Genomic DNA, 12592 nt, shown 5'->3' with positions numbered 1-12592 from the left:
TTTGGATCCTGGCCACACGCCCTAAAAATGACCAGCATGGTTTCAAGTGGAATCATCTTAATAAGAGATGGTTATGTGGGCTTCCCTGGTGGCGCAGTGGTTAAGAATCCGCCTGCCAATGCAGGGGACACGGGTTCGAGCCCTGGTCCGGGAAGATCCCACATGCCGCGAAGCAACGAAGCCTGTGTGCCGCAACTACTGAACCCACATGCCACAACTACTGCAGCCTGTGTGCCTAGAGCCCGTGCTCCACAACAAGAGAAGCCAACGCAATGAGAAGTCCGCGCACCACAATGAAGAGTAGCCCCCGCTCGCCACAACTAGAGAAAGCCCGCGCACAGCAACGAAGACCCAACGCAGACAAAAATGAATAAATAAATAAATAAATTTATTTAAAAAAAAAAGAGAGACAGACAGTTATGTGAAATTCTTCAACCAGAACTGGAAAGAACTGAGTGCCTATATCAGTACCGGTGGCTATGTTCCTTGGATGTAAATTTACACTGCTGAACAACAGACTCCTGAAGACCTCAAAGATTAAAACACTGCTCTCCTTGACTGACTTAGCTTCAGAAAGCGCATTATTTGACCGTGAACACCCGAGTATATTGTGGACAATCAACAGGGCTTTTTAAATAAGCCAGAGGGAGAGATGTCCCCTGTTAGTCCAACGTGAATTTCGTTTTCTTCCCTATGAACCAAAATGAGGAAAGTTAACAAATTTACTTAAAAACACATGAAGGAAACAACAAAATCAACAACCACCACACACATATGAAAGCTGAAGGCAGAAATATTTGACCTCCTGCTTTTACTACAGGCTGTGTGAATATTAACAGGTGTGCTGTGAAAAATGCATTCTGAGCCTTGAAAAACCTGTAGATTATTTTCTTTTAAGTGCTGAAGCACCTCGATAATTTGGCAGCTGGTAATGAAATGTCTGCTTTAATATTCTGGTACGACAGAGACAATTTGTGAAAGGCAGTGATGGTGGTCAGGGTAGCTGAGTACCAAGAGTGAACATATGAGAGGATTCCCCGTACTCCTGGGAACTCCTCAGAGCCTCAAAACGGGTAGTCCCTTCTCCAAGAAGGAAGAAGGAGGAAAAGCCAGACGCTGGGTGCTTTCCAGGATTCCTAATTTAACCCTCCCAACATCATTCTCCCTCATTTTGCACATGAGAAAACTGAGCCTCAGAGAGTTAACTGACTGGAGATGGAGATACTCACGTATAGCAATCACAGCGAAGGTCACCAGCAACTGCTTCCAAATTTACATCTGCATCCAGTGGGGGTTTGGTGCCATTCTGAGTAAGAGAGAAAAATCCACTTTCACTGAGGCTTTAAAGATCTATATTTTCCCACATAATAGGTTCTAAATAAATAGTAATGGCTGCTTGACTAAATGAATATAACTGACTCCCAGACTAGTGTAACAGATTTTTACAAATTTCAATTTTGAGAAATGAGGTTAAGAAGTAGATCCCAAACTGGGGAAAGCTGAAGGCAAACAATTTATGCTGGTGAAGTCTGAAGAATTTGTAAGTACTACAGCAAAAACAAAACACCAAGAACAAAACCCACCACCCTCAATCTTTCCAATGGTGAAGAATCACATTTCCTTTGCCTGATTAAATATGGCAAGTACATAAACAGTGATAAGTTTTGACGTGCATATGTGCTTAGTTTTGGTGTGAGGCTGGCTAGGAAGGGAGAAATAACATTGAACGTGGCCAGGAGAGAACAATCAGCAAATTGTTCTACAAAAAAAAGCCAAAAGCCCTCTGTGCTCAATGTGATCTTTCCTAATCCTTAACTAAAACTCAACCCTGACTTTGGTGCCAATTCCCCTTCAGCTCATACCAAGAGATGCTAGAAAGGACAAGTATCAGAACAGCCTTAGAATTCCAACAACACTTAACACAGTACCTTGCATGCATACAGTACACACTTAATAACATTTTTAGTGACTTAAACTGCAGAGGCAAACAAAACAGTTCTTAGTAACTTAAAGTACAGGACATTGTTAAGATGGTAGGTTTGTGAGTATCTGCTTTATTATTCTGACTTATTCTGATTCATAACTTAAATCTGCATTGCATATTGTCTTTCCTTGGTAGCAAATATTACATGGAAATAAACAGTTTAAGAAGAAACACACAGGAAAAAAGTAAATAAACATACGTCATTAAGCCTCAAGTGTAAATATTAGCTCGGCAGGTGCTCCAAACAGAGGGTCAGACGACCCAGCACCTTGAGCTATCACCTGCTTGGTCCATGCTCAGAGGGTGTCCTCTCATGTCCTCCCAGCTGGGCATGTTTAAGAATTTAATCAACTGTACATCTGTTAGCTGCTATTATTTGATAAAATGCAAATGTTCATCTAACACAGGTTCAAGAAACAGTTATGTTTCCCATTCAATCCACTTCGACCTGCGAAATAAACATGGGAAAATAAACTTTCTGTGCGACCTTAGGAAACAATCTTTGTGCTTTTTTCTTTTCTCCCTCTGGTTGTGTGTAAAACTAGATGGTCAGACTGTGTGATCCCTAAGTTTCCTTCAATCTCATCAGTTAACCTTGTGCGGGAAGAGGTGGGCAATGCCTGAAGGAAGCAGGAGGCCAGCTTCTGTGGCTCTGGTAATGTTCTCTCTTTTACTGTGGTAAAATTTACGTAACAAAATTTATCATTTTAACCATTTAAAAATGTATAGTTTAGTGGCATTAATTACATTGTTACTGTGCAACCATCAATCTCTAAAACATAACCAGCCACCTTCCCAAAATGGAACTTTGTTTGTGTTAAGGGACAACCCTCCCCTCCCCTATTCCACCCCCCTGCTCCACCAGCCCCTGGCAGCCGCCATTCTACTTTCTGTCTCCATGAAATTAACTGCTAATATTCTTTCTTGAAGGTTTTGTTTATAAAAACGCATGAAGTTGGACATTTAATGATATGTCCACTTTTCTGTACGTGCATTATACTTTAATAAAAAGGTCTGAAAAGTGGAAATAACACTGAACCAGGAATTTAAAAACTTGAGTTCTGAAGTTCAAATCTGCAACTGAATGGACAGTTGGTAAGGCCCCAAATCTTTATTGCGTATTTTCATAATTAAAAAAACCCAGCATCTTTTTTTTTAATTTAAAAAAATTTTTATTTTTGGCCAAGCATCTTGTGGGATCTTAGTTCCCTGACCAGGGATTGAACCCGAGTTCACAGCACTGAGTCCTAACCACTGGACCAGGGAATTCCCCCCAAAACCCAGTATCTTATCTCCAGATAAGGAGAGATAATTTGGTGCTATATTTGGGAGGGGAAGGGGATGGGGAGGGGAAGTCTTGTTTAAATAGTGATGATGAACAGGTAATAAGGATTTATCATGATGCCGAACAGAAATGTTTGGACTTTCCAAGCTATGTCGGAAGTGGGAAAGCCTGAGGACACTGCCCTGTTGAGTCCCTCAATCTACTTGTAGGAGGAGGTAGGAGGTGGGGCAAGAGGCTACCTCATTAGGCATGAACCCTTTTGAGATTCTTTAATGTTCTTAAGAAACTATTAGGGCTTCCCTGGTGGCACAGTGGTTAAGAATCCGCCTGCGAATGCAGGGGACACGGGTTCGAGCCCTGGCCTGGGAAGATCTCACATGCACGGGGCAACTAAGCCCGTGTGCAACAACTACTGAGCCTGCACTCTACAGCCCATGAGCCACAACTACTGAGCCCACGCGCCACAACTACTGAAGCTCATGCGCCTAGAGGCCGTGCTCTGCAACAGAGAAGCCACTGCGATGAGAAAGGAAGGAAGGAAGGAAGGAAGGAAGGAAGGAAGGAAGGAAGGGACTATCAACCCTACCTTGATGGTCACCCAGCACATGGATGTTCCCTGTGCTGCTAGAGAATTTTACCTCAAACTATCTACTGTCCTGTTTTTTTTTTGTTTTTAATTTATTTTTGGCTGTGTTGGGTCTTTGTTGCTACGTGCGGGCTTTCTCTAGTTGTGGCAAGAGGGGGCTTCTCTTGTTGTGGAACACAGGCTCTAGGCATGCGGGCTTCAGTAGTTGAGGCACTCGGGCTCAGTAGTTGCGACTCTCGGGCCCTACAGCGTGTGGGCTTCAGTAGTTGTGGCACGTGGGCTCAGTAGTGTGGCTCGTGGGCTCTAGAGCGCAGGCTCAGTAGTCGTGGCACACGGGCTTAGTTGTTCTGCGGCATGTAGGATCTTCCCGGACCAGGGATTGAACCCGTGTCCCTGCATTGGCAGGTGGATTCTTAATCACTGTGCTACCAGGGGAAGTCCCTACTGTCCTGTTTTAATCAAAAGCTCAATCATAAGAAACTGATTCATGGAGGACTGCCCAAGGATAATTCTTTTATACTTCTCAATATCTAAATTCTACTCTTGGGTCAAGCTGGACTTTCATAAAGGCTCACACATCCTCGAAGTGCATTTCTTTGACCTCTCATGAAGTTGTTTTTAATGAACTGGCTTTTATTTATGTCTGCAGCTTACATTAGGAGAACCACCAGCTTCAGTCCTGAAAGGCTTATTATTGTGTTTATGACAGGGATATTGGTAAAAACTTCTATCACAACTGAGTGTCTTCTTTATGAGAATCCAGAGGAGAAATTTTTCTCACAACTGCATACGGGGAGCAATTGCCAACCTGCCATATTTAGGGCACTCTTTAAGTTAAATCTTTTGAGAAAGCTCAATATATAAAGGAACACAATAAACAAATGCTTATCTAAAAGTAATATTTTAGAAAAATAATTAATTCTTAGAAATTTAGATTCTCAGAAATTTTCTAATTCTTAGGAGATTAGTTTTTTAGAAAAATAAACCCCCAAAATACTATCAATTGAAAGAAAGTAACAAACTGCCTGTTTTTGGGGAGTGTGGTCTACATAGCATACTTCCAAATGTTTCAATAGCAACATTACTTTCCAATTAGTAGAAATAAGGGCTGAGGAATCTCTGTATCATTAAAATCTAATTATTCTTAACTGAAATGTGGCAGTAAGAAGTAAAATGGGGGCTTCCCTGGTGGCGCAGTGGTTGGGAGTCCGCCTGCCGATGCAGGGGACACGGGTTTGTGCCCCGGTCCGGGAAGGATCCCACATGCCGCGGAGCGGCTGGGCCCGTGAGCCATGGCCACTGAGCGTGCACGTCCGGAGCCTGTGCTCCGCGACGGGAGAGGCCACAACAGTGAGAGGCCTGCGTACAGAAGAAAAAAAAATTTTTTTAAATAAATAAATAAAAATAATAAAATAAAATATGATACAAATGAACTTATCTATGAAACAGAAACAGACTCACAGACATAGAGAATAGACTTGTGGTTGCCAAGGGGGGTGGGGGAGTGATGGATTGGGAGTTTGGGATTAGCAGATGCAAACTATTATATACAGAATGGATAAACAACAAGGTCCTACTGTATAGCACAGGAAATTATATTCAATATCCTGTGATAAACCATAATGGAAAAGAATATGAAAAAGAATATATATTCTTTTATATATATAAAGAACTGAATCACTTTGTTGTATAGCAGAAATTAACACAACATTGTAAATCAACTATATTTCTTCAATAAAAGAAAAAACACATCTTTGTATCCTGTTTTTGTGAGATAAAGTTTGCTCATCAGTAAAATGGAAATAATATTCATTTGAATATTTAAATATTCAATTCAAACAGTTCAAAAGGCAGTTGCAAGGATTAAGCATATTCATATCTGTGAAGTACCTAGAACACAGTAAGTGCTTAATAAGTATCACTTTTTATTATATCAGATATTATTATCTTAGCTCATGAAAATTTAACAGATATGTTTCTTGGTGAGATATTATATGTTTTAGTCTTACGGGGCACATTTTAAAAAACATATTGAGAATTTTGGGTCTCTTAGTGGAATTTTTATCACTATTTTAAAGACTGCATATTACCTCAAAGCACTTGGCAGACATCAAATAACCTTTCTGGCTTTCTGAGATAAGGGCAAGTTTTAATGACATTTATAGGAAGAAACAGAAATTAAGAAAAAAATGTTCTACTTGTCCAAGGGGTTTTTAGTGATAAACCTCTTATTACCACAACATTACCAGAAACACCAAATAGAATATATAAAAAAGTATTATGTCATTGCTCGTTTTTCTCTTAAGAAACTTAGACTCCAAAAGATACTGAGAAGTTGCTCTGACCCACAGATCTTTAGATTTTTAGGACCAAGACTAAAGAATTTTATTCTAATCTTCCCAAAATATTTCAAGTATTAATTGGAAAAAGAGGAAATAGTATATATAAAACAATCTGGGGAATTTAAGTAAAAAGCCAGCAAACTTTGAAATAGAAAGGTTTATTAAACATTAAAAAGGCCAATTTTTCTCACTTTTGGCTGAGTCTTCATAAAGACTGCCATGAGGAGGAGGTCTGCCTTGTGGACTCTGCCCTGAAATTAGAGATTCTGCTTCCTCTCCCTCTACCCTGCTTTAGCTTTAGCCATCAACAAAGATCTTTAAGCAAAAACATTCAAGGCCTCTGGAGGTTTGAAAAGGTAAGATAAGGATGTGAAATGCAGTGCAAGCAGCTCTCCTCAGAGGGCAACAGCAAGTGCACCGTCACTCAGGCCTGTGTTGGCCCCTTCCTCTGGAGCGGGTCTGAGAACATGACACGCCCATAACCGCTGCAAAAATAGTCTAAACAGCCAAAAGCCCTCCTTTGCCTTTAGCATAGACAGATGCTGAGAACTGACTATATAACAGTCTAAACCACAGTCTCACAAAAGTTGCTTTTAAAGTCAAATAGATTTTTATCAAAATGTCTTTTTCTGGTTTCTTTTCTTTCTATAGTCACAACTTTGTGCATGGAGGCTGCCCAAAGGGCCTTTCTATCTAATTCTAGGCCCTTCCTCCTTAACCTCAACATTTATGTTTTTGTTTAAAAAAAAAAAACCACAAAACATTCTCCGTACCCCTCCCCCCGCTATATGCATATATGCTCATGATAGAAAATTTGGAAATATAAAGCCACTGAGACAGAGACAAGCAGGCCCTGACATCCAGCAAGTGGGCTTTGGTGTTGCTACGAGCTGGCTGGGCCCTCACAGCTAGGCAGTGCTGCTCTCCTGTTGAATATAAACAATTTCACAGAACATCAACATCAGAGAAGGCCACTCCATGACCAGGATGGATCAAGGGAAAAACAAGATTCCTGCATAATCATGTCTGAACACAGATAAAACATAAACACTGTCCAAACCACAGAATGGTCAAACATTGCCTGTCCCGGCTAATGTAAATGACAGCTGCTTCTTTCCCAATCACAGCCTTAGCCTTGGTCTAGCCTTCCTTCTTGGTAAGATTTATTAAGACCCTCAATCACAGAATAATGCCTGGTTTTTGAAAGCAGTTCAGAGCAAAACCCCTTAAACTCTTCCCAAACCTAACACAAACACAAATCACTGAAGTCCTTTCTAACATCCTCTTACTGAGACACCCCACTCCTACAGTTCTCTGTGGTGCGGGTCCTCCCTCACTTCAAAGAGAAACAAGCCCTGCTTGTTCAACTCCAAGTGTGTTCCTGGTCTCTGACTGGAGGGCACTGAGAAGGCAGAAGAAGTAACCTGTAAGCCCATCCCCAAGAGGCAAGCACTGTTCATATTTTGCTATGTTTTCTTCTTGACTTTTTTCTTTATATTTCTTTATATAGTTGAAATCTCTAGGTTACTCAGTTGCCTTCATTTTTCTCCCTTTCTAAGGAATGAATTAATATGCCTGTTGTTGTTTTAGAAACATTCATATTATCTTTTCATCTAGAAGAAAAGCTCCTTATATGTAAGGACTATGTCTTCCGTGTCTTAGTCTCCCCATGGTATACACACAACCAGGGATATATTTAGTTTACAATAAATACTTGTTGACTGACTAGAAGATCATTCATTTAGGTTAATATTCTAGTATCTTATTTTCCTAATAATTTTATCTTTGAAGTGGGGCCTTTACCCCTGAGTCCAAGAGCTAACAATTTTAGAAAATAGCGCTGAAATTCTAGATGAAGGAAGTGTAAAGTTGTTCCACAGTGCTGAGTACCATACGGTGGATGACACACGTTTGGAAGAATGAGCCAGTCATTCTTCTGGGTCCAAATCTCTAAGGCCCTCAACACCAAATACCTCATGAATTATTACTCCAATCTTTGCCTTTAATTAGTGATCTCCCACAGACAAGTGTGAAAGTATCATCATTATATCATTATAACTATAAGAAATTTACAGAAACAAATTAGGATTGTATAAATGTGCTTGTGTGTGTATACATACACACATACGTTAACCAAAGCAATCAAAACAATATGGTACTGGCATAAAAACAGAAATACAGATCCATGGAACAGGACAGAAAGCCCAGAGATAAACCCACGTACCTATGGTCACCTAATCTATGACAAAGGAGGCAAGACTATACAATGGAGAAGACAGTCTCTTCAATAAGTGGTCCTGGGAAAACTGGACAGCTACATGTAAAAGAATGAAATCAGAACACTCCCTAACATCATACACAAAAGTAAACTCAAAATGGATTAAAGACCTAAATGGAAGGCTGGACACTATAAAACTCATAGAGGAAAACATAGGCAGAACACACTTTGACATAAATTGCAGCAAGATCTTTTTTGATCCACCTCCTAGAGTAATGGAAACAAAAACAAAAATAAACAAATCTAACTAAACATAAAAGCTTTTGCACAGCAAAGGAAACTGTAAACAAAACAAAAAGACAACCCTCAGAATGGGAGAAAATATTTGCAAATGAAGCAACCGACAAGGGATTAATCTCCAAAATATACAGACAGCTCATGAAGCTCAATATCAAAAAAACAAACAACCCAAACAAAAAATGGGCGGAAGATCTAAACAGACATTAACCAAAGCAAACAGAATCTCACTATCATAGTCTCTAATGACAGAGCCAAGGAAAGGGAGAGAAGTGCCTTGATGCATCATCATCAAACTCGATGATACAAAGAAACAAGTACATATAACTAAAGAAGAGGTTCTTAATTTTGGCATTATTGATATTTTGAGTTGGAAAATTCTTTGTTGTGGGGCTGTTTTGTATGTTGTAGGATGTCCAGTAGCACCATCACTCCCCTGCCTTGGTGATAAACAAATGTCCCGAGACATTGCCCTTGGGGTGAGATGGGTTGTTGGTGATGGTAAAACTGACCTAGGTTGAGAGCCACTGAACTAAAGCAATGTGTTTTCATGGCTTTGACCACCAGCTATGTGCTGATGACAGGTGAAACCATAACCCAGCCAGAGGACTCCTCTGAACTCCCAACCACAGGACTAACATCCTGCTACACGTCTCCCCGTGGATAGTGCCCAAGCACCTGAAACTCAAATGACATCACCTCCTCATTCCTCAATCTCTTGTGTTGATAGACAACACCATCGATTCAGCTGCTCAAGCTGAGAAATCATCTTCCTTTTGCTTTACCCCCCTAACTCTATAGTTAATCCAATGTCCTATTAACTAAAACCTTTAAATAGTCCCCACATCTATGTCCTCTTTGCTATTCCCCCGATACTGCCTTAGTTCCGGCATGCCTCATTTTACAACCTTGACTTTCACCTTTCTCCAAGTTGGCTTCCATACTGCTGGCAGTGGGGTCTTGTTAACCCACAGAGCTGATTATCCTCCTGTTTCCCCTCCTGCGGGAGATAGTTATGAACACTGCTCTATGCACTTTTAAGTAAGGGTGGCCCAGTGAAGTAGGAACACAGACTCTTTCTTTGCCAACACAGAAAGAAAATACTAAAAAAAAAAAGTTAAGTTTAAAAATTTACCAGTGGCAACCACATAAAGAAAGGGGGTAAACCTTATGTTGTAAATGTTGAAAAGTGGGTTCCAAGGAAAGAGATCATTCTGGAGTAGCTATTAATTAGGCCTCCATTCCTGGGAAGCAGCACTGAGGAAAGAAGCTAACAAAATCTTATGAATGTCCATTAAGATTCCAATCTGGAGAGAAGCAGTCTTTGGAGCAGATATCCCTGGGAAAAGCTAAACACAAACCTTCAGATATACTATCGGGATTTCAGCAGAATCAGGAAGAAACGCCAAGGTATGCCATTCCCCAGGAGCTGTGCAGCACTGGGGGCACAAGCACATGGGAATGAGACACGCTCTGCATGAAGAAAGCAGGTCCAGGCATCATGCATTTCACAGGGTCTCTTTCAGAAGAGAATAAGTTCAGGCTTCCTTATAATGGTCAAATCAGTACCAGCTTAGCACTCTTTCCCACCCCCAGGCTATAAAAATGTGGACAGAAAGCAATTAACCAGACCTCAAATTGTAATGTGGGAAGTGTAAGAAAACTAGTTCCAGGTAGAGTGAGAGGGTGATGAGAGAACTCATTCACTCTACATTGGGACAAAGAGAAGGTATGGATGAAGTAACCATCAAGTTCATTTCATGAACTTGGGGGTTCCAATGAAAGGAAGGAAAAAAGGAAAAAAAGAGAAGACTTCAAGTTTAATCACAGTGAGTGCAGCAGAAAAAGACAAATTAAAGCAAGTAGACTGGGGCTTCCCTGGTGGCGCAGTGGTTAAGAGTCTGTCTGCCAATGCGGGGGACATGGGTTCGAGCCCTGGTCTGGGAAGATCCCACAGGCCGCGGAGCAGCTGAGCCCTTGCGCCACAACTACTGAGCCTGCACTCTAGAGCCCGTGAGCCACAACTACTGAGCCCACGTGCCACAACTACTGAAACACACACACCTGGAGCCCATGCTCCGCGGCAGGAGAGGCCACCGCAATGAGAAGCCTGCGCACCCCAATGAAGAGTAGCCCCAGCTCGCCTCAACTGAAGAAAGCCTGTGCGCAGCAGCAAAGACCCAACGCAGCCAAAAATAAAATTAAATAAATAAATTAATTTAAAAAGTAAATAAAAAATAAAACAAGTAGACAAAAGATACAGAAGACAAAGGGTATCTAATATAAGAATAATCAGTGACCTTGAAGAAATAAATCCAACAAATGATACAGAAAAAGTATTCATACATACAACACAGAAACATTTCCCTGGAATGAAGGAAGAATTGCACCTACAAAATAAAAAGGCACACCAGACTTTAGTTCTTCACTAGTCAAAATAAAACCCCACTATCACCACCACCAGCAACAGCAACAACAAAAAATTGACAGGGACATATCTTATTTCAGTTATTAAACTTCAGAGATAAAGAATTTTTCAGGGATCCAAGCAGAAAAAGCAAGTCACCTACCAAAGAGAAAACAAAGATCAGACTGACCTCAGACATTTTACAAACACATTCAATGCCCAAACTCATGCTGCAATTTCTACAAAGACCAGAAAGACTGTGTGACCAAGGAAAAATTATATCATTTAATATGTCATTTAAGTATAAAGCTAATATATCATTTAATTATAACGACAACAGGCAGACATTCTTAATCATGAACTTGAGGAATACAGTTGAATAAACTATTAATAAATGGAATAAACCGGATGATGAAATACAGTCAACCAAATGACGAAATGAACTAAACTAGAAAACATAAAAGCTGTGGCAAAAGTGCTGGTTGTGAGTACTGTATCTATATAAATGTGAAACTAAGAATATGACTCTAGAACAGAATGTAAACTTGATGACACTGGGCAAATAAAAAATATACAGGGAAGAAAAGCTGGTAAGTGGAAAAAGGGAAATATAAGAATGCTAATTATCTAACTTTCAGAGCAGAAATTAAACTGATGCCATCTAAAATGAAACGTGTACTTGGAAGTTTAATAATTCCTTTAGTTTTGTTTTCTGTTAAATTTCAAATAAATTTTAACTTTAAATAATGTGTTAAATTTATTCCCCTTCCTCCTCATTCACTCAACCATCCAGCCATCCAACAACCCACTGTGTATAAAGATGTTTGGAACGATGTCTGCACTAAATGTTAATGCAGATTATTTTGCAGTAGTTCAATTTAGGGTGATCTGCTTTCTTCTTTGTATTTTGTATGCACTACTTATGATTTTTATAAAAAGAGCAAAGTCAATACTGTACAGGCATCTTAAAAGTTGGCATATACCAACATGGAGGACAGAATTCAACATTGTGGCTTCAAAACTCAATTTTTCTCTGGATATTTAAAATGGGCCTATTATCTATTTACTTTTCATCTCCAAAAGCTTCTATTCCATTTCAAATATGCTCTGAGAACAATTCCTTTAAAGTAACAAAGATCTTATAGGCTGGGCAAATATTTAAAGCTACAGAAAAGACAGTGATTAGGCACCGTAAATGATTAGTTTTCTGTATTTAAAATGCAAGAAACATACACAAAAATGTACCATTTCCTTTACTCACTTTTGTGATAGTTTTTAAGATGGCAAGACGATCTGCTGGGGGTGGCAAACCCACAAAGAGTGTTTTGTCCAGGCGGCCTGGGCGCAGGATTGCAGGGTCAATGATATCTAGAGACGAAGGGAGGAAAAAGGCTTAAATAAATGAAACAGAATCTTTTACAAAATATAATTAACATGAGAGACAGGAAGAGTACATTTTTAAGAGAAAAAGTT

At 40.0% G+C, this 12592-nt stretch overlaps 1 protein-coding gene across 6 annotated transcripts in view; it reads right to left on the bottom strand.

The window, feature by feature from the left end:
• NVL (nuclear VCP like) overlaps positions 1-12592 on the bottom strand; it is a 106794-nt gene that overhangs the window by 26802 nt on the left and 67400 nt on the right. For 5 of the 6 annotated variants that reach the window (XR_010941449.1, XR_010941450.1, XM_067729640.1 and 2 more), the window contains 2 exons: positions 12381-12487; positions 1230-1306 (listed from right to left, as the gene is read on the bottom strand). Coding sequence is in view for 4 of the 6 variants with exons in the window: in XM_067729640.1 (XP_067585741.1) it covers positions 1230-1306; positions 12381-12487 (184 nt within the window). In the remaining 2 variants the exon portion in view is untranslated. Of the gene's footprint in view, positions 1-1229; positions 1307-3928; positions 5215-12380; positions 12488-12592 lie in introns of those variants that run through there. The other variant, XM_067729641.1, reaches the window with a different exon arrangement.

The sequence above is a fragment of the Pseudorca crassidens genome, chromosome 2 (assembly GCF_039906515.1).
Source record: "Pseudorca crassidens isolate mPseCra1 chromosome 2, mPseCra1.hap1, whole genome shotgun sequence".
Lineage (NCBI taxonomy): Eukaryota > Metazoa > Chordata > Mammalia > Artiodactyla > Delphinidae > Pseudorca > Pseudorca crassidens.
The sequence above is the reverse complement of the archived record's forward strand: the minus strand, read 5'-3'. Positions and strand labels throughout refer to the sequence as shown.